The sequence below is a fragment of the Coregonus lavaretus genome, assembly GCF_964263955.1.
Source record: "Coregonus lavaretus genome assembly, chromosome: 14".
NCBI lineage: Eukaryota > Metazoa > Chordata > Actinopteri > Salmoniformes > Salmonidae > Coregonus > Coregonus lavaretus.
In genome coordinates, this window is record NC_140001.1 from 43602632 (window position 1) to 43625895 (window position 23264).

A 23264-nucleotide genomic window follows, 5' to 3' on the forward strand; every position below is an offset into this window, starting at 1 on the left:
CAGTAGGTGGCGGTAATGCACTATTACGTTGGATGCCAGTCGCCGATAAACCCCACTGAAGAAGGAGACGAAGAAGAATATCAAAACCGCGAAAATCTTTGCGCTCTGCACGAGTGCTGACCTCGTAAATGCCTACTTAGACAACACACATCAGGTGCAGTTATAGGGAAAACTGCAATTTAACGTATACATGATTCTATTAGTACAAGTTTCATCCACAAGGGTTTGATAAAATAACTTTTAAAAAGTATCTGTTTAGTTTTGTGATTTTTAGAATTTTGTCAGGCGCATTGGCGGCCATCTCACATATTGGGGTCTTAACATATGTAGGCGCTGTTTTGTTCTGAACTGCAAATTTCATATCGATTGTTTATCTAACGTTTGTTTACAATTTTACTAGCTAGCCATCATATGGCTTCCACTTTACTATCACCGATGGTAGATTATTACAATGATGAAGAAGAACTTGATAGTGAGGACGATGATCGAAGCGTCAGGGGAAGAGACTCGGAAGAAGGTAACGTTAGCTAGCTCGTTTACGAACGTCGTTACACTTGTTGTTAGATTTGCTAAGGAACATTAACGTTAGATAGTTAAAATATTATATTAAAACAGTGAAACACTTGTCGAAGGAACTCATCCCCATTGAATTGTAAAGTCAGTACGTTTGAGCTAACGTTAGCTTTGGCAACGGTATCGTAACGATAGCTACCTAACGTTAGCTAAATCAACAACAACACAGGCTTCCGATTCGTGGGGGATCGGTCACCACGACGAGTGAACCAGAATCAGGCAGGATTTACAGGAGACGTTGAATATGGCGATTCAGGAGAATCGCCATATTCAACAACTCCTTTGTAAGGCCATATTCTACCAGGTTCACACGAGGAGTAACGTTACTAGCTAGCTGGCAAGTAAGCTACCTGTCAGTGTTGTAGAACTAGAGGGGGGAGGAGTTCGTCTTTTTCAACTTTCATGGTTTGCATCCAAGCCTGGCTGTAATCTTCTAATGAGTTAACGTTACAGCAAACCGTGTTCTGGTCTGGTGGTGGACATCTTGGTATCCCCATGCATTGGAGTCTCGATTCTGCCATCTCGATCATTTTAAAAGTTAAAATATTAGTACTAAAGTTAGGAACAATTCCAGGCAGGCAGTCATTCTCAGTAACGTTAGAACATTGACAGGTGGCGAGAAACGCTCAACATTTGCTTTGCCACCATTGAGTGGCCCGTTCTGACACGGTCTTGGTGTGAAGTATAAGAAACGTGTTTATTTGACCTCTTTAATTGTCCTTGCATATCGATGAAGGTGGTTGGGATAGTTAGATTTTGAGGCCCGGTCAAGCGCTGGGGCTCATTCACATTTTCAGCAATGACGCTATCCAATGTTAACTGACTTTAATGGAGAGTTGTTTTATCAAAGGTAAGGTCATCCATTTAAACTATGTCTAGCTAGAGTAACTACTAGTAGCTATATATCTAAAGTTACCGTACCATCAGCTGACAGGTAACTGGCAAAACCTTTGCGCTGGCAAGCTCAGTAGCTAGCGAACTAACGTTAGCTAGTTGACTAGCGAGTTAGGTCAGGGTAGCTCGCAAGTTAGGTAGGTGATGTCACGTAACGTTCGGCAAAATTATGATTTTATCTCGTGAGCTACCTAGTTAGCTAACTAAGAAACCCACTTCATTAGCTAGCTAGACAAGTATTTTGATTGAGTCGTTGCTAAGCTAGCTAACGTTAGCTTGCCACATCGCACGACACTTCTGGAACTTGGCTGCATCAGCTACGCATTAGCAACGGTGCTAGCAAGTCAACATGCGGCAAACGAGAATTAGCTGGCTGGTCAAATGAGAAACGACTGATTACTAGAGTCGATGGCTTTCTGCCGTGGTACATTTCTTTCTGCAACGTTTCAAAGCGAACTTCGATACAAACGAGCCAGCCTGTTCGCTGAATGTCAAGCTTGCTAGTTTTCCACTTTCCTTGTGACCGTAGCCTGCTAAAGTAGGTAGCTAACTACCTAGTTTATCCTACGACATAAACTAACGTTGCTACCTAAGCTATATTTGAATTTATGAGTGGGGGAAAACCTATTCCTTTATATCAGCCTCCCCAGCTCGTTTTTCGGTGTTTTGGTATACGTTTATATAAGTTTAAACATTAATGGCTGGTAACAATCATGGGTGATGCAAATAAAGGTAACTTTACTGATTGCATATGTTTTTATTAGTTTAACATTACTACTATTTCCTGGCTTTTTTTAAATGGAGGACAGCTTGTAATAAAAGTATTAATATCATTGACTTGGGAATGGGATTGACCAACATGTTCTGAAAATGTAGTCTTGGCATGCCATATGAATTTGCCTAATTTGGTACCTTAAACATACGGTGTATAGCTAGTATACTCTGTAATAACTGACTTTAGCCTCTTTTGCCCCTTTTCAGACACTGAAGACGCCAGTGAAACTGACCTAGCAAAGCACGACGAGGATGACTATGTGGAAATTAAAGAACAGTGAGTTTTCCCCCAAATGCATGGTTACACTGAATAGAGTAATCGGGGCTCTGCGACCCTGTTCCTTGAGAGCTACCGTCCTGTAGGTTTTCACTTCAACTGTAATCTAGCGCACTTTATTCTAATAATTAGCTGGTTGATAAGCTGAATCAGGTTAGTTACAACTGGGGTTGGAGCGAAAACCTACAGCAACAGGGTTGGAGAGCCCCGGAATAGATGAGGACATGGACCAAATGATGTTCAAAATGTAGCCTGATCTTGAAGGACTAAACGTACAGATACAGTAGTTGGTTGTGATAGTCATGTTTGTTTTGTTGCAGGATGTACCAAGACAAGTTGGCATCATTGAAAAGGCAGTTGACGCAACTCCAAGAAGGTAGTGTCACTGTTTCTAATTATCCTCACTGCATTTATTAATTAAACCAACTCCGTGGCCTTGTGATTAGTGTCCGCCCTGAGGTTGGGAGTTTGAGCCCCAGTTGAGTCATACCCAAGACTGTAAAAATGGGACCCGATGCATCTCTGCTTGGCACTCAGTGTTAAGGAGATAGACTAGTATCTTGTCCAGGGGGTATACTTGTACATCAAGCTGCCTCACTCTACAGAAACAGGAAATGGGCTCCTGCTCCTATGAGCTGTTCTGGCTTGTGCAAGGCTACTTTATTTATGAATTTGCCCTATCCTATAATCTATTCATCATCCTCACTTCATTAACAATCTATTTGATTAGCAATGTCATAAATCCCTCAACATGCTGAAGTAGCAGCTTAGCAGACCTTTATCATTTGACACAACTGTTAAGATGACACCTCAGAGGTAGTTGTTCCTTGCAAAAATTGGATGAATATGTTTGGCGTTACATGCTGTTTTCTCATCCCTGCAGGAACACTTCAGGAGTACCAGAAGAGAATGAAGAAGCTGGACCAGCAATACAAAGAGAGACTTCGCAATGCTGGTAGGATCACTGTGCACTGTTGTTGAACTAGATGGGTGTTTCAGTAGTTTTCCATGTGTGGAGGCCACATTTCTTTATAATTTGTTCTTGAACTCACCCAAGGTTGTGTAGGTTTTGTGACGCAAGTCAATGTGACAGACAGGGATTAACTGACGTTTCTGTTGTGTTGTCTGTTTCCTATAGATCTCTTCCTCCAACTCGAGGTAAGACATGTTTGATATTATTACCTAACATTGTAATTCCATTGAATCATTCGCCTGCCATGTCCTTTTGACACAGTGAACATCCCCGGGCCTCTCCTCCTGTTCTCTTACCTCTCTCTTTTTTTCTTTCTGTCTTTCAGAAAGAACAGGTGGAGAGGAACCACATCAAAGAGAAGAAAGCGGCGGTGAAGGAGTTTGACGATAAGAAGGTTGAGCTGAAGGAAAACTTAATTGCCGAGCTGGAGGAGAAGAAGAAGATGATAGAGAATGAGAAATTAACAATGGAGTTGACTGGCGGTAGGGGAATCACTGAGAAAAAACCTTGCTGAGGAAGAAGACTATGTAGGATCATTTATTTCTCCTCTGTCAGTGCAGTGGAAGTGTTTTAGAGATGAGAGGGAAAGCTTTTAAGCCCATCTTAGATCTCACAACCTTGGTATTAACATGGGTGCCAATTAAAACGTCTTAGTCTTAGATGCATTGTGTTCTCTCCCTCTTACTCAAAATTTGCAGATTTCATGCTAATCACTCAGTTGAAGATCTTGTTAGTGCAGTAATGTTATTATAACCTGTAAGGTAATAATGACACTACATTACATATATTATAGTTATCAATATACTGATATACATTTTATCTGTCTGTTTTAGTTATTCCCTTATGGGTGTCAGCTGCAGTGAGATCATGGTTTGTTTCCCTGTGTAGATTCTATGGAGGTGAAACCCATCATGACCCGGAAGTTGAGGAGGAGGCCCAACGATCCAGTCCCCATTCCAGACAAACGGAGGAAACCTGCACCTGATATCCTTTACTACTTTCTGCTTGTTTATATAAGGGTTGACCCGAGCTATGCACTGTGCAGAATCCATCGGTCTTCAATAACAATTTTTCTAATTTGCACAGATGGTATAACAGATACTGTTACTTATTTAAAGAATGCCATTTCGGGTATCTGGGTACAAATTATGATTTTTATTAAATGAGTTGTCCTTAACTAGGCACACCTCAGTTAAACTATTTGCTAACAGACGAACAGATCATGGAAGATCTGCGAACACTGAACAAGCAGCTGAAGTCCCCCAAGCGTCCAGGTATACTACTTTTATGATTGTTTTGTTTGTTAGTCTAAAGCACTATTAAGCTAAAATAAGAAAGTACAACAAGTTAAAGGATTTTAGTTCAGAAAATATTGTAGTCATTAGATACCATTGTTAAATATAAAGACCTGCCCAGGCCACGTTATAGTAAGTTAACTATTTACACTGAAATGACTAGACTGATTTTTGTTTTTCCTCATGCCATGTTTTCTCCTCCAGTGTCTCCGTCGTCTCCAGACCATATGCCCACCACTCCAATGGAGGCCCCTTCACAGCGCTATGAGGCCCGCATCGAAGAAGGAAAGCTCTACTATGACAAGAGATGGTACATACAGTGCATTCGGAAAGTATTCAGACCCCTTGACTTTTTCCACATTTTGTTACGTTATAGCTTTATTCTAAAATGGATTAAATTCCCCCCCCCCTCCTCAATCTACACATGATACCCCACAATGACAAAGCAGAAACAGGTCTAGAAATTTTGGCAAATTTATAAAAAAATTAAAAACGGCTATATCACTTATTTACATAAGTATTCAGTACTTACTCAGTACTTTGTTGAAGCACCTTTGACAGTGATTACACCCTCAGGTGTTCTTGGGTATGTCGTTACAAGCTTGACACACTTGTATTTGGGGAGTTTTTCCCATTCTTCTCTGAAGCGCCTCAAGCTCTGTCAGGTTGGATGGGGAGCGTCGCTGCGACGCTATTTTCAGGTCTCTCCAGAGATGTTCGATCGGGTTCAAGTCTGGGCTCTGGCTGGGCCACTCAAGGACATTCAGAGACTTGTCCCGATGCCACTCCGGTGTTGTCTTGACTGTGTGCTTAGGGTCGTTGTCCTGTTGGAAGATGAACCTTCGCCCCAGTCTGAGGTCCTGTGCACTCTGGAGCAGGTTTTCATTAAGGATCTCTCTGTACTTCGCTCTGTTAATCTTTCCCTTGATCCTGACTAGTCTCCCAGTCCCTGCCGCTGAAAAACATCCCCACAGCATGATGCTGCCACCACCATGCTTCACCGTAGGGATGGTACCAGGTTTCCTCCAGACGTGATGCTTGGCATTCAGGCCAAAGAGTTCAATCTTTGTTTCATCAGACCAGAGAATCTTGTTTCTCATGGTCTGGGAGTCCTTTAGGTGCCTTTTGGCAAACTCCAAGCGGGCTGTCATGTGCCTTTTACTGAGGAGTGGCTTCCGTCTGGCCACTACCATAAAGGCCTGATTGGTTGAGTTCTGCAGAGATGGTTGTCCTTCTGGAAGGTTCTCCCATCTCCACAGAGGAACTCTGGAGCTCTGTCAGATTGACCATCGAGTTCTTGGTCACCTCCCTGACCAAGGCCCTTCTCCCCCGATTGCTCAGTTTGGCCAGGCGGCCAGCTCTAGGAAGAGTCTTGGTGTTTCCAAACTTCTTCCATTTTAAGAATGATGGAGGCCACTGTGTTCTTGGGGACCTTCAATGCTGCAGACACAATCCTGTCTCGGAGTTCTACGTACAATTCCTTCGACCTCATGGCAAGGGCTGGGCGATATACCGTATTTTACGTAATACCGGTATTGATGCACAGACCGGTTTGGGTTTTTACTTTACCTTCTATAACAATATTTGAATGTTTGATTTGTTAAATGTGATACGCCGTGTGTAACGTAATTTTGTTTGTTTGTTTACTCCGCAACTTGAGTCATCTCTCTCCGCTCTCTCTCTCTCTCTCTCTCCATGCGGCTTTCCACACAGACCTAGCCCCGCCCCCTGTCACTCAAGGAGGAAGTTTGTTGTTCCTTGACCAAGACACTTACGTTTAGCCTGCATAGTAAATTCAGCATGTGACAATGTTGTTTTCACTTTGATTCTTAATATAAATCCACTAGCGTTCTATAATTACACTAGTAGTTTGTTTCTTACATCTGCAAACGACTAGTTTGCCTTTTCTTAGTAAGTTGGGCCTGAATCGTGTTAACCGCTAATGCTAATCACTAGTTAGCTGGCTAGCTAGCTAATAAATGTACTGAGTCAGAGCAAACGTAACTAGCTATACAGCCTGATAATACCCGTGATGGTGTAGACCTAAATCAGTATGTTTGCATGAAGCATGAATTGTTAGCTACATGAAGTTGCTAAGAGAGAACATCAAATATAGCCAACGATTATAGGGTCCCCTAGGAAACACTTATTCAAACTTTGGTTCCTACCCTGTCACAATAACTCCTCCTGGCATGTCAAACAACACGGTATTCAAAGTGCCCACTATTCTATTCTAACTGTAGAATTAGAATACTCATTCTATTTCCATGATTCCAACAGTTCACCCAAGTGTTTTGCTCTAAATCGCAATTGCAACATTTGGTTAAAAGTAAGGCCTAGGTTGTTTGCCAATATCGTGCAGCCCTACGTGGCAGTGCGGAAATGACCTCAAATGAGTGCAGGAAATGCAGAAATTGATAAATGCTGAAATTTTATTTTTGGTTGAATTGAACAGAATTCACTTAGTGTTGCCGCTGTAGGGTCACGTACTACTCATGAATCAAATTGAGAACTTTTATTATTCACAAACATAAAATACTGTCATTTACCGTCATAATGTAAAAAATTAATATGAAATGAAATACCGTGATACGATATTTTGCCAATATCGCCCAGCCCTACTCATGGCTTGGTTTTTGCTCTGACAAGCACTGTCAACTGTGGGACCTTGTATAGACAGGTGTGTGCCTTTCCATATCATGTCCAATCAATTGAATTTACAACAGGTGGACTCAATGAAGTTGTAGAAACATCTCAAGGATGATCAATGGAAACAGGATGCACCTGAGCTCAATTTTGACTCTCATGGCAAAGGGTCTGAATAGTAAGGTATTTCTGTTTTTTATTTTTAAGAAATGTGCAAAAATGTATAAAAAAAAAAAACTGTTTTCGCTTTAGTGTGTAGATTGAGAAATTAATTTAATCAATTTTATAATAAGGCTCTAACATAACAAAATGTGGAAAAAGGGAAGGGGTCTGAATGCACTGTACATACATACTGTAAAACTTCAATTCATAGCCCGGGAGTTTATTTGCTTCAATCACTGAACACAACTGGCGCTTATTAGAAACAAGCTTCTATCTGAGCCAGGCGTCTATTTCCTTAATGCACACAGCGTTTGCTTAAGTTTGAATACTCAATACTACCACACTGTTTGTGACCAGTATATACATTCTAATAACACATCTATTGCAGATCTGCAAAGACTTGGCTGCCTATCACACCCCCCCGATTACGAGCTTCAGCACCATTCTCTCTCCGTGCGCCTGATGTGCCTTGTATCCCCCGTAATTGCAGCGAAATGTGTGCTGATGCCCGGCTATTAAAAGGGACCGGCGGCTATCTGAGACTGCGTTTTTAATGACGTTTTATGGTACATGCATTCAAGGCTTAGCTTGTTCAATCACAATCTCTTCTGTTTATCTTCCTTTTAATTTGGTTTATTAGACTATTTTAAAAAACACAACAAAAAGGTGATTTTAATTTAGGGTGACAGTCAAACTTATTTCCATTGTGTTCCTTTTGTTCACAGCTGTTGTGGTTTATCACTGTTTAATAGACCAAAAAGATGGGGCAAAACATGTTATCTACTAAACTGGTTCATTATTATAGAATATTGAGTGTTTTTAATCCATGATGCAGTTGACTTTTGTTAGCCACTAGATGGCCACACACCCTTATAAATCCTCCTTTTTAACATACTATAGGAATTGTTGGCTTTGCTGGCTATATTTCTGGCATGTCTGCAAATGTTTTTAAATAAGATCTGAGTGGTCATAAAAATGCATCTTAGTATTTTGTAGTAATGTCAATAGAAAAAGGTTATGTCTTACTACCCAATGAATTGTGGGAATGTTAGCTACCTGCCACCATGGATTTACATTACATTTCACTATCATGGGGCTAGAACATGGCTTTCTGACAAAGGACTGAGTGTTGGCTTTACTCTCCCCTTGGGTGGAGAGTGAGTCTAGCGCTCCCTTCATAGGACATCACGCACCAATGAATAATTCCTTTTGAAGAGTGGAAAATGTGAAATGTGCTCCTCTGTGATATTACTTTCCATGACTTTCATGTAGCCTCTGATTTACATTTTAGTCAATTAGCAGATGCTCTTATCCAGAGCGACTTACAGTTAGTGAGTGCATACATTTTTCATACTGGCCCCCCGTGGGAATCGAACCCACAACCCTGGCGTTGCAAGCGCCATGCTCTACCAACTGAGCTACAGGAGGCTCTGATAAATTCTGAAGTGAGAGAGCGGGCTCAGGTGATGGAACACTAAGTATTGCTTGCTGCTTTCACAGTCTCACTCTGTTGTTAACCGTGAAACTATATTGCTTGCGTGAGGGTACTGGATATACCACGGCCATGGGGAAATGTACTATCCACATCTACGATTACTGTCTTATTCGGTCTGTTCCAACTTTCACTGCTCCACTTACCTCAGGGTGACTCTCTCCCCAGACAGAGTATATGATAATCCAAGATTACCTGTCTCGTTGTCATACAGGGGAAGCAGATTATCTGTCAGATTATCTATTTAATGTCACTTTAAAGGTATTGTGTGCTCAAGTGATATTATTCTACATAGTGTATATACAATTACATTCTTACCTGAATGGACTGATCCCTGCTCTTACCCCTCAGTCAATGCCAGCCGATTAAATATTAAAGGAGCTACATAAAATATTTCGACGTTAATTTAAATGTCGTGTTTTTTTAAGGACTCTGCTTAGAAATTTCTACTGACTGCAAGGTAAGATGATGATCATCCATTCATTTCCAGGATGTGAAGTGTTTTTTAGTGCAAATGTTTTTTTTGGCTCATGTAGTTTGTGTTCTTGACCCTGTCAGGTACCATAAGAGCCAGGCCATCTACCTGGAGTCAAAGGAGAATACCAAGATCAGCTGTGTCATCAGTTCTGTGGGAACAAACGAGGTGGGTGTCAGACCCTTATAGCCACAGCTACTAGCCTGGTACAAGAGTGCATTCAGAAAGTATGGATTACATTGTTTTTCCCCCTCATCAATCTACACACAATACCCCATAATGCCAAAGAAAAAACAGTTTTTTTTGAATTTTTTTGCTAATGTATAAACTGAAAGTTACATTTACATAAGTATTCAGACCCTTTTCTATGAGACTTGAAATTGAGCTCCGGTGCATCCTGTTTCCATTGATCATCCTTGAGATGTTTCTACAACTTGATTGGGGTCCACCTGTGGTAAATTCAATTGATTGGACATGATTTGGAAAGGCACACACAGTTGACAGTGCATGTCCGAGCATGAGAAGCTGATTAAACCGCACGATCGTAACGCTGGTGCACCTTGTGCTGGGGTCAATAAAAGGCTACTCTAAAATGTGCAGTTGTTACACAACACAATGCCACAGATGTCTCAAGTTTTGAGGGAGCGTGCTATTGGCACGCTGACTTCAGGAATGTCCTCCACAGCTGTTGCCAGAGAATTGAATTTAAATGTCTCTACCATAACCTGCCTCCAACGTCGTTTTAGAGAATTTGGCAGTACGTCCAACCGGCCTCACAACCACAGACCACGTGTAACCACGGCAGCTCAGGACCTCCACATCCAGCTTCTTCACCCGCGGGATCGTCTGAGACCAGCCACCCGGACAGCTGATGAAACTGTGGGTTTGCACTTTGCACAACCAAATAATTTCTGCACAAACTGTCCAAATAATTTCTGCACAAACTGTCAGAAACCGTCTTGGGAAGCTCATCTGCGTGCTCGTCGTCCTCACCAGGGTCTTGACCTTACTGCAGTTCGGCATTGTAACCGACTTCAGTGGGAAAATGCTCACCTTCGATGGGCACTGGCATGCTGGAGAAATGTACTCTTCACGGTTGAATCCCGGCAACTTCGCACAGCCGTTGAAGAGGTGGGCATTCCACAGGCCTCAATCAACAGCCTGACCAACTCTATGCGAAGGAGATGTCATGCTGCATGAGGCAAATGGTGGGCACACCAGATACTGAATGGTTTTCTGATCCATGCCCTTACCTTTTTAAGGGATCTGTGACCAACATGCATATCTGTATTCCCAGTCATGTGAAATCCATAGATTAGGGCCTAATGAATTTGTATTTAAATTGACAGATTTTCCTTATGAACTGTAATGCAGTAAAATCTTTGAAATTGTTGCATGTTGCGTTTTTATATTTTTGTTCAGTGTAGTTTGCAAGACCGCACAAACTGATCTGGTGCCAGCTACAGCTATGCGTTTTAGCCATATGTCTCCTATAGTTTAGGAATCATAGACAGCATTACTTATAATGCTGTGGATTGTTAGGAATTGTGGGATTTTTTTTTTGCTGCCTTTTCATCCACTGAACTTGTGATTTCACCTACAGCTGCTCTTTTCTTGTTGCTTGGAGAGCTAATGAGTCATTTGTTCTGTTTTCCATTCTCAGATCTGGGTGAGGAAGACCAGCGACAGCACCAAGATGAGGATCTACCTGGGACAGCTACAGAGAGGAGCGTTTGTCATCCGACGACGGTCAGCGGCATAGAGCACACGCCTCATTCTTCTGTTTCTCCGTCTCATCAGCATCCTTCTCGTTCTTTTCTCTAAAGTACATTGCTTCCCTCCTCCTCATGATGCTTCCCCACCCTACCGTGTGCCGGAGGAAGTTTTCTCAATGACTTCCATTTCAACCAATCAGGACCACTGGAAGGGTGGCCATCATCAAGCACAGGTGGAAGCCATTTTTTTTCTAGGAGGTTTTTGTTCTATTGTCATGATTCCTGTAGGCTTTGTGTGGAGCTGAAAGGAATGGATAGCCCAGGTATAAGAAATGTCGGATATTGCTCCACCATGCCTTATGGACTTGGTGTAATTTTTTCCATTTTCCTTACACTATCCAATCCTCTCAGATCTACACAAGTGCATAGGGGCTCAAAGCTGATTTTGGAATAGGTCTTACATGTCTTTCTACACCTAACATAGTTCTGTAACAGTTTCCTTGATCTGTTGTTCAGCTGGAATCATGCCATGTTTTCTAAGAGCGAAGCTTGTCTGAACTGCACAATCAATACATGGAGGAGGGGGGAAATGGACACATTTCATATGGTCTTTTCATCTGGTACATTGTCTGTTTTATAGTTTTTTGCTCCTGGTATATTGACCTTTTTATTTCTTATAAAAAAAATTATAATGTATTGGATTGACTTAAGGTTTTAATTTTGTATATGTAATATTGACATTAGATGAGTAATTCACTCTAGCTATTGGACTTGGCTGAACTCTATTTGCACATGAAGATGAAACTTAACAATTTCTATTTGTACATTTTTGTGCGTTCCATTTATTAAAGATGTTACTGCCTTTTGTCAATAAGTGTAAGATGCATTTCTCATAACATACAGTGCATTCGGAAAGTATTCAGACCCCTTGACATTCTCCAAATTGTGTTACTTTACAGCCTTATTCTAAAATGGATGATAAAAAAAATGCAATTTTATTAAAAACATAAACAGAATTACCTTATTTACGTCAGTATTCAGACCCTTTGCTATGAGACTCGAAATTGAGCTCCAGTGCATCCTGTTTCCATTGATCATCCTTGATGTTTCTACAACTTAAATTAAATTGATTTGGAAAGGCACACAATTGTCTATATGAGGTCCCACAGTTGACAGTGCATGTCAGAGCAAAAACGTAGGAATTGTCCATAGAGCTCAGAGACAGGATTGTGTCGAGGTACAGATCTGGGGAAGGGTACCAAAACATTTCTGCAGCGTTGAAGGTCCTCAAGAACACTGTGGCCTCCTTCATTCTTAAAAGGAAGAAGTTTGGAACCACCAAGACTTCCTAGAGCTGGCTGCCCGGCCAAACTGAGCAATCGTGGGAGAAGGGCCTTGGTCTGGGAGATGACCAAGAACGCGATGGTCACTCTGACAGCTCCAGTGGCTTCGGGACAAGTCTCTGGGAAAAAAAAGAGGACTGAGCACGCCCCCATTCTCATCGACGGGGCAGTACATCACTGGGGCCAAGCTTCCTGCCATCCAGGACCTCTATACCAGGCGGTGTCAGAGGAAGGCCCTCAAAATTGTCAAAGACTCCAGCCACCCTAGTCATAGACTGTTCTCTCTGCTACCGCACGGCAAGCGGTACCGGAGTGCCAAGTCTAGGTCCAAAAGACTTCTCAACAGCTTCTACCCCCAAGCCATAAGACTCCTGAACAGCTAATCATGGCTACCTGGACTATTTGCACTGCCCCCCCCACCCCATCCTTTTTACGCTGCTGCTACTCTGTTAATTATTTATGCATAGTCACTTTAACGCTACCCACATGTACATATTACCTCAACTAGCCGGTGCCCCCCTGTATATATAGCCTCCCTACTGTTACTTTATTTTACTTCTGCTCTTTTTTTTCTCAACACTTTTTTTGTTGTTGTTTTTAACTTTTTTTGTTAAAAATAAATGCACTGTTGGTTAAGGGCTGTAAGTAAGCATTTCACTGTAATGTCTGCACCTGTTGTATTCGGCGCATGTGACCAATACAATTTGATTTGATTTGATTTGAATATCCTTGACTGGCCAAGCCAGAGCCCTGACTTGAACCCGATCGAACATCTCTGGAGAGACCTGAAAATAGCTGTGCAGCAACGTTCCCCATCCAACCTGACAAGCTTGAGAGGATCTGCAGAGAAGAATGGGAGAAACTCCCCAAATACAGGTGTGCCAAGCTTGTAGTGTCATACCCAATAAGACTCGAGGCTGTAATCGCTGCTGAAGGTGCTTCAACAAAGTACTGAGTAAAGTGTCTGAATACTTATGTAAATGTGATATTTCTGGATTTTTTAAAATATAAATTAGCAACAATTTCTAAACCTATTTTTGCTGTGTCATTATGGGGTATTGTGTGTAGATGGGGGGGGGGGGGGACGACGACAATTTTATCCATTTTAGAATAAGGCTGTAACTTAACTTTCCGAATGCACAGTACTTACTGTTGAGGATACTTTTTTTATTAACGTACAGTGCACACAGACATCAGTCACCACCGATCTAGCTTTCTGTACCAGTATCTTATCAACAGCTCTTCATCTACACTGTAACTTAGCCAACAGGTCAGTTTACCTTACCTGTTGCCTCACCATCTAAATTATATGACCCTGATTGTTGAGATGGATATGGCTGACAAGTCCTTCCCCACTAGATTCCAATTTCCCCCCTCTCCCAACCTTTACACTCTGAATCAATTGGCCCTGCGCATTAGTCTCCCCTTGCCAGGCGTGATATTCATCAATGTCTTCAGTGCCTTTTTGTTGTTTGTGTCTCATGTCTCCGTCACACCCCTCGGCTGAACTAAACCCAATGAGAGGTTTCAGTTTGCCGCACTTAATGGAGCGTCCTTTCAAGGAGTGGCAATTACTGTGTTTTTGCTACTTAGTCGGCGATAAATGCAAGGCCCTGACCTCTGTTGTTTGTGGAAGCCCCATATGTGATCAGAGTGCTCAATTTCTCTGGCCTTTTAAATGAGCCTGTAACAAATGGCTTTCCCCTGTCTTGTTGGTTTTAATCGAGGATTGGCCTCCGTGTGTGGATTGCGGTGGGGTAGCAATGCTAAATGCAGAGCATTTATGTGATGTCCACAGTAATAATGGCTGTCTTTCTGCTGGCTGGGCTTTTCACTGTGCTTATCATCAGTCATAAATCTACTGTTGGTGTGTGTCTGCAGTCATAAATCTAACTACCGTGTGTCCGCTTTCACCCAAGCCATTTTAATTGATCCTGGATCAATGGCTCATCTGTGACTTGCAGATATTTCAGAGCAAAGTATAATGGGGGTTTTGAGCAGGAGTGTGAAAATTGCCATTGCCATTCCCCTGCTGTACTACTGACGTCAGTGGTCTCTAAATGGATGTTCTCACCTGTTCAGAACCTGTATTACAAATCGTCTCAAAGTAGAATCGCTGATCTAGGATCAGGTTCCCCCCTGAATACAGAGCTCTACACCACACGGTTCCTAATACCGGAGTGATGTGTCAACAATATGGCTGTGTCCCAAATGGCAACCTATTCACTTTATAGTGCACTTCTTTTGACAAGAACCCAATGGACTCTGGTCAAAAGTAGTGCCTCTACAAAGGGAATAGTGTGCCATTTCGGACGCAGTCCATGTCCCACTGTTATCTCCCTCTCAAATAGAAGTACTCCACATGCTCTCCTCCACCTCAACACCTTTTCAGTCAGATCTGTGTGTGTAAACGTCTGAGTTCTGTAGCTCGCTGGGATTAGGCTATCTGACCAAACCTGCATGTGATTGCTGCTGTTAACACGTACACAAACACACACTCTTGCCTGGCTCAGAGCAAGACCGACATGGACACTTTGGTTGAGGACAATAGAATCTGCTGCGTGGGCAGACAGTGAGTGTAAAAGCAACATTTTCTTTGAGTACAGAACCATTGTATAGTCCAGAGCCATATATTTACATACAGCTCTGCAGGACTTAAAGCGCTCATGGATGATGTTGATTTAGGGAGCTGGCTGTTGAAAAGGCATGCTGGCCGCACTTTCACCAAGTGGCCTGTAAATGGGGTAGTAAATTAAAATCAGCACTGCTTCCACCCACTGTGTATGTGTTGCGAAACTCTCACTGGAGTCATTTTGCGGGGTGGTTACTGCTTGTGTGCATAAAGACCCACCCAAGGCATCAATAAAATCCCCCACAATCCACCAGCTTCACCCCCCCCCCTACTCCAACATCCGAGCAGCAGCCTCCTGTGTGTGTGTGTTTCTGTGGCAGCCTCTTCCTCTGATTTCCTCCTCTGCTAAAACTGCATTCGCTCCACCCCGTGTGTGTGTGTGTGTGTGTGTGTGTTTGTGTGTGTGTGTGTGTGTGTGTGTGAGCAGCGCATCAATACATGGTGGCGGGCCTAAAGCTGCCTCTTGCTCAGTGCTATCTGCTAGACTTAGACTTGCCTTTGGTGGTCTTAAGAGAGGCTATGTTCTTAATATCCCTCACCATCAAGGCCCTGTGCATAGATGTGTGGAAGTATTGGCCCTCCTGTAGCTCAGTTGGTAGAGCATGGCGCTTGCAACGCAAGGGTTGTGGGATCGTTTCCCACGGGGGGGCAGTATGAAAAATGTATGCACTCACTAATAGTAAGTCGCTCTGGATAAGAGCGTCTGCTAAATGCCTAAAATGTCAATTGGATCACTAAAAAATACAACTTTGTCCCGTGTGTGTAGCTCAGTTGGTAGAGCATGGCGTTTGCAACGCCAGGGTTGTGGGTTCGATTCCCACGGGGGGCCAGTATGAAAAAAAATGTATGCACTCACTAACTGTATGTCGCTCTGGATAAGAGCGTCTGCTGAATGACTAAAATGTAAATGTAAAAATGGAAGGACTCGTTTTGCCCCACTATCTCTCTCGCAGCCTCCACTCATTCACTCACTCACTCGCTCTAGTTTGGAGTGGAGGAGGGTAGTGTTTGGTGCTTACTTTATGTAAGCGCTCTGTCTGTAGGACATTAACATTTTATATCAGCTGTTGCCTTTGTGGGTGCAGCTGTTTTTATTTCAATATCAAATCATTTCTGGGTAGCAAGTACCTTACTGTGATAGTTTTCAATATAAAATAGTCAAAAAGAAACAAACAGTATCTTAGCAAAGAGCAATTTCTCAAGCAAGAATTTTGCAAGGGTAGGGCCCTATAAAAGCAGTTTTTATTTTTGCCTGATTTCGTTAATTTTTTTCACATTCTGTTTTCTCAGTTTTGTTAACATTTATTTGAGAAGGTTTTTGGGAAAACCTTTCCATCTACCAGCTGATGGTTATTGTTAGCATTATCGCTAACGACTAGACATGGGCGCGCACCGTACACAACACACACACGGGCATTCCTGTGCCATTGCAGGAAAATACGAATCACTGATGACTTATGTCTTATGATTAACTTGGGCAAATTATTGAACTTCAATACTTTTACTTGATTTCTTACTAAGTTCAATTCATTTTGAAATATTGTTGAATTCCGTTTAAATGTCTGGATTCCGTGATTCCGTCCATGTTTTCCGCAACGCAGATTTTATAGGGCCCTACTAGGGCTGTCTGGGACTGGTCTGAGGGAGGAGGGGAAAACTGAAAACTAGCTGTTATTGGAAGAGAGGTTTGGAACGCTCTTTCTTATTGGTCTATTAACTAATTTACCGCCTGGTGACGTCACCAGGCAGGCCAAAACTCCATCCCACCAAAATAGACAGACATTTCACAGTATTATTCCAACCTCATAGTGTGGAAATATATGTAAAATACTGGAAAATCACCTTTTTGACTGCACTGGAACTTTAAACGAAATCAGTAACTATGTTAGATTAATAGAATTGAGTAGAATAACTTGAATATAATATTGTTTTCTAGAGGTAACTGATTGCAACAAATCATGAAGCTTGTTCCATTTATGTTGACACTTTTTTTGATGATTTGTTTGTAAACAGACCGCTTGAAAACACTCCTTTATTAGCAACCCTGTCATGCCTCGCGTTGCCAAGTCACCAACACTTACCTGAAAACCATTGTACCACACAGTACAAAATCACTCCAGGCATCCTTGACAGAGTGATGATCATTGCACTTGTCATTTGCCGTGACTGATTTTCCCCTCAAATGATTTTCCTGCACATCAAGAGTCATCTTTGTGTCCCAAATGGTACCCTATTCCCTATATAGATTCACTACTTTTGACAAGGGACCATTGGGCTCTGGTCAAAAGTAGTTCACTATATAGGCAATAGGGTACCATTTGAGAAGCAGATTTCTCTCTGTGAATCACAAGGGCCTTGGATATTGTGCGACAAGCAATTGTCAAAAAGGCAGACAGTATAGATACCTGCTGTTACAAAGGAATTACAAAGCAGCGCCAAAACCAAAATATGTCTACTACCAACTGAAGAAATCACAGCGCTCTGTATGTGTCATGTAACCAAATGGATAAAAGCGAAACAATTATTATTTTTTTATTTTTTTAAATGTTTTTAACAGGTTGTTAGAAGCGTTTGATAAAACATTATCTGGTAACAAGGTTTCTCTTTGTTTTGCTGAGAGAGAGAGAACGTGCGAGAGGAAGAACAAGAGAGAGTGAGCGTGACATGTTTTTATGAGCTGTTGTTTTCCATCCAATGCCTAGTGGACCATTCTATAAATGCGACAGACCATGTTTTCCTCTTGTTAAAGTAACAGCGTAGGTGCAGAGAGAGGCACCTCTGTAGACGATGCTGCTGGGGTTCAGATGTTAGATGCAGGTTGACTAGTCAACATGCACAGAGATAAATCCAGAGATTTTAGAATGGCTGTGGTTACATGTCAGTTCTGATAGCTTCCAACATTCCAGAGAAAATGTCTCCATCCCTCACCACTCCCTGTTCTCCACCCCCCTCTCTCTGTGTCTCTGTCTCTTTCTCAGACATTTTTGGACTACTTAACAACTCTTGATTTAGAACCACAGAAAGTTAACGCAAGTCGCAAAGAAAACAGGAGCTGCCTCCACTCTTCCAGCACCATTTAAACTTCAACATTTCAACGTCATCAAAGCACACCTATGCTTAGTCTAATACAGTATAATATAATAATTAATACAGTGACTAAAAGATGCCAAAAACAATGTTGTCCAATGTAAGCTAAATATGATGTGGCTGTCCATGGTTCTGATTTCTGTGTGTGTGCGATCAAGTTGAAAAAAACATGTTGACTCACCCTACTTGTAGAGAAACGCCAATGCCATCCTCCTCTCTTTCATGTTGATGAAACGGTCTATGACTGTCATACAGTACACGCTTTTAGTTTTTGTTGTCCTAGGCTACCTGGCTAAAATGCTTGCTCACTAGCCTAGCTTCATTTCATGGGCAACAATGAGCCAGCTAGTTAACATTAGCCTACTACATCTAGCTACATATTGAACTTCCATCCTCTCAGACCAGGGGCACAATGTATGAATTTATGGTTGAATCAAGAATCACCATTATCATAGGCCAGTACGGAGAATTAAGTAGTCCAAATCCCTATCTCCATCCATAGCTAATTTAGGAAAGTGCCAATTTTAGCTAGCTAGCAACCGGAGGACAACGACTTAACGAGATGCAACAATTCAAGTTTCCCTTGACTCTTTTTTTTTGGTGCGCCTGGACCATTCACAGTTGAGGTCATTCAGTTTAGCTCAACACTGATTGGCTATTATTTGATACTTTTTTGTTATCAAGGGAGGCCAAATGCACACTGGCTTCCCTTGCATTCAATGCTACAGGCGGCAACAATGTCATACTCTTTTTGACCAGACAGCATCAGATAGATGGGCTACACATACACAGACAGAGGGGCGCTGTTTCGCTCGCTCGGATGCTTTTCTCCGATGAAATACATGCAACCTCTTGTGAATTGAAGGGAAATTATGAAACACCGAGACGAAAGATGATTGTAAAAATTATTTGTCAATTTTTTGGGATGCCTGGCTTCATCTTGGCATCCATGAATGCACACCACTGCTCTCTCTCTCTCTCTCTCTCTCTCTCTCTCGGTCTGTCTGTGTGTGTCTCTAACCCTATTCCCACTACAAGATATAAAGGAGAGTCTGAGGAGCGGAGTGGCGAAAGAGAATTCTACTTTTCAATACACATTACATCCTTGCCTTACTTTTCCTTGTGGCTGGCAACGCGACATTCTTGGTCCACATCTTAAATTGACTGTAAATATCACAGTAGCCTCTACTAGCCAGTAAGCACAAACTATTCAACAATGACAAAAGTTTCATATGTAATATGAAACGTAACATATTACACTCTTGACTAATGCACCAATTCACAAGCATGTACATGTATGTGCACAATTAGTCTGTGCTTCTAATCCAAACTAAGCTAGCAGTGTTGTTAAAAGTCTTATTGAAACATGTTCTCCTTCAAATAACCTAAAATCTACGTTCTCATAACGTTAATAAAACCTCCTAGGAAAACGTTCTCAGTACCTCCCTGCAATCTAAAAAATGTTTTCCCAGAACATGCAAAATGTTCACTTCTGTTCTCAGAATGTTCTGTTTTACCGGTCAGGAAACATATGGCTTCGTTCCCAGAACCAATGGGAAACCAAAAACATTTTATCCCACAACTTCCAAGGAACCAAATGTGCTAGCTGGGAATGCCTACACAATGCAACCCTGCATACTGCGAGCTCAGCCCTGTTAGTTTTTGTCCAATCACAGAAGTCTGGAACCAACAACTTCTAACCCCAAGCCATAAGACTTCTAAGCAAGACTGCTAAATAGCTAATCAAATGGCTACCCGGACTACCTGCATTTAACCTTTTTTGCTCTAACTCTCCTGCACTGACTCTATGCACACAAACTGGACTCTACCCTCACACATACTTACACTGACACCCCAACACACATAACATGCACACATATGCATACTGACACCACACACACACACACTTTCACCCACATATGCTGCTGCTACTGTCTTTTCTATCCTGTTGCCTAGTCACTTTACCCCTACCTATATGTACAGTACATAGCTACCGCAATTACCTCGTACCCCTCAACATCGACTCAGTACTGGTACTCCCTGTATATAGCCATGTTATTTTCTACTCCCTATATCTAGTCATGTTATTTTCTACTCCCTATATATAGCCATGTTATTTTCTACTCCCTATATATAGCCATGTTATTTTCTACTCCCTATATATATAGCCATGTTATTTTCTACTCCCTATATATATATAGCCATGTTATTTTCTACTCCCTATATATAGCCATGTTATTTTCTACTCCCTATATATAGCCATGTTATTTTCTACTCCCTATATATATATAGCCATGTTATTTTCTACTCCCTATATATAGCCATGTTATTTTCTACTCCCTATATATAGCCATGTTATTTTCTACTCCCTATATATAGCCATGTTATTTTCTACTCCCTATATATATAGCCATGTTATTTTCTACTCCCTATATATAGCCATGTTATTTTCTACTCCCTATATATAGCCATGTTATTTTCTACTCCCTGTATATAGCCATGTTATTTTCTACTCCCTGTATATAGCCATGTTATTTTCTACTCCCTATATATATAGCCATGTTATTTTCTACTCCCTATATATAGCCATGTTATTTTCTACTCCCTATATATAGCCATGTTATTTTCTACTCCCTATATATAGCCATGTTATTTTCTACTCCCTATATATAGCCATGTTATTTTCTACTCCCTATATATAGCCATGTTATTTTCTACTCCCTATATATAGCCATGTTATTTTCTACTCCCTATATATAGCCATGTTATTTTCTACTCCCTATATATAGCCATGTTATTTTCTACTCCCTATATATAGCCATGTTATTTTCTACTCCCTATATATAGCCATGTTATTTTCTACTCCCTATATATATAGCCATGTTATTTTCTACTCCCTATATATAGCCATGTTATTTTCTACTCCCTATATATATAGCCATGTTATTTTCTACTCCCTATATATAGCCATGTTATTTTCTACTCCCTATATATAGCCATGTTATTTTCTACTCCCTATATATAGCCATGTTATTTTCTACTCCCTATATATAGCCATGTTATTTTCTACTCCCTATATATAGCCATGTTATTTTCTACTCCCTGTATATAGCCATGTTATTTTCTACTCCCTATATATATAGCCATGTTATTTTCTACTCCCTATATATAGCCATGTTATTTTCTACTCCCTATATATATAGCCATGTTATTTTCTACTCCCTATATATATAGTCATGTTATTTTCTACTCCCTATATATATAGCCATGTTATTTTCTACTCCCTATATATATATAGCCATGTTATTTTCTACTCCCTGTATATAGTCATGTTATTTTCTACTCCCTATATATAGCCATGTTATTTTCTACTCCCTATATATATAGCCATGTTATTTTCTACTCCCTGTATATAGTCATGTTATTTTCTACTCCCTATATATAGCCATGTTATTTTCTACTCCCTATATATATAGCCATGTTATTTTCTACTCCCTATATATCTAGCCATGTTATTTTCTACTCCCTATATATATAGCAATGTTATTTTATACTCCCTGTATATAGTCATGTTATTTTCTACTCCCTATATATAGCCATGTTATTTTCTACTCCCTATATATAGCCATGTTATTTTCTACTCTCTATATATAGCCATGTTATTTTCTACTCCCTATATATAGCCATGTTATTTTCTACTCCCTATATATAGCCATGTTATTTTCTACTCCCTATATATAGCCATGTTATTTTCTACTCCCTATATATAGCCATGTTATTTTCTACTCCCTATATATATAGCCATGTTATTTTCTACTCCCTATATATAGCCATGTTATTTTCTACTCTTTATTTTTATTTGTTATTCACTGTGTATTTATTCCTCATGTCACTATTATTTTTATTTAATTTAATATTTTATCTTCTCTTTAACTCTGCATTGTTGGAAAAGTAAGCATTTCACTGTTAGTCTACACCTGTTATCTACGAAGCATGTGACAAATAACATTTTATTTGGATTTGTCTGTGTAAAGGGTTTTAATGTTTTCATACTCCCTAGGGCCAGGAGTCCCCCCCCCCCCCCCACCACCACCACCACCACTCTGGGACCTGTGGTGCCACCTCTGAAATCACCACACAATGTTACAAAATGGAAAAACATATCCTATTTGTATGATCTACATTTGATATGTTTTTGGTGGGGGGGATGGGCTTCCATAGTTTAAGTGGCTCAGTCCAGCAGGCAGCTACTGCAACAATTTCAGAATATAACAGGCTGTTACTGCAATCAAAACAAGTCTTAAATATTAGGAAAATGTCTATACATTTCAGCTGTTTCAAAAACATTGCTCTTCTATTACCATTTATACTGTAGGAGTGTTGGCTCAACGAGACAATTCTGTTCACACTGCCCTGCTTCAAGGGGGGCAACTGTCGGGTGAGTGTCGTGTTCCACCTCCGGAGGTAGCAGTCGAGACGTAGCAAGTATGCAAGTTTACACTTGAGTAATATAGAAGCCGAGTGTATTTTTACAAAACGTTTTTAGTAGGTGTGAAGAGGCTCTAAATCAAAGAGAAATGCCTAATGATAATCAACTAGTTTAATATCTCTCATCAAGCTGGTATGTTGGATGGTATGTTGTGCGACACAAGCATTACAGTTCTGTAGCGTCCATTGCGTGTGAACATGAGTCTATTCTCTGTGTGACAATAACAATTTGCATATTTTCTCTTATATTTAAAGCATGCTCAAGAGCTTGGCTAGGTTTATAATAACATGTCACCATTAATAATAAAACCAAAACCGACTCTTTGGGGATTCCATTCCATAATGTTGAGTTATATGAACCATAAACAATGAATGTGGATGTCTATGGCATGATGTGATAAGCTCCCCTCAGGCACTGCTTTTTGCGTTTAGCTCAGT

At 41.0% G+C, this 23264-nt stretch overlaps 1 protein-coding gene across 3 annotated transcripts; it reads left to right on the forward strand.

Annotated features, from left to right (window-relative positions):
- The first annotated feature begins 334 nt into the window (after positions 1–334).
- Positions 335–12145, forward strand: LOC311141732 (sin3 histone deacetylase corepressor complex component SDS3). 3 transcript variants are annotated; one of them, XM_084177164.1, is made up of 11 exons: positions 335–517; positions 2449–2518; positions 2839–2894; positions 3402–3473; positions 3657–3676; positions 3817–3973; positions 4380–4475; positions 4679–4765; positions 4991–5096; positions 9645–9729; positions 11225–12145. In XM_084177164.1, the coding sequence occupies exons 1-11, from the start codon at positions 412–414 to the stop codon at positions 11321–11323; spliced, it is 954 nt and encodes a 317-aa protein (XP_084033290.1). In that variant the 5' UTR covers positions 335–411; the 3' UTR covers positions 11324–12145. The 3 variants fall into 3 exon arrangements, with proteins under 3 accessions (XP_084033290.1, XP_084033292.1, XP_084033291.1); XM_084177166.1 differs by lacking the exon at positions 335–517 and adding an exon at positions 842–914; XM_084177165.1 differs by lacking the exon at positions 335–517 and adding an exon at positions 1320–1423.
- The last annotated feature ends 11119 nt before the right edge of the window (positions 12146–23264 follow it).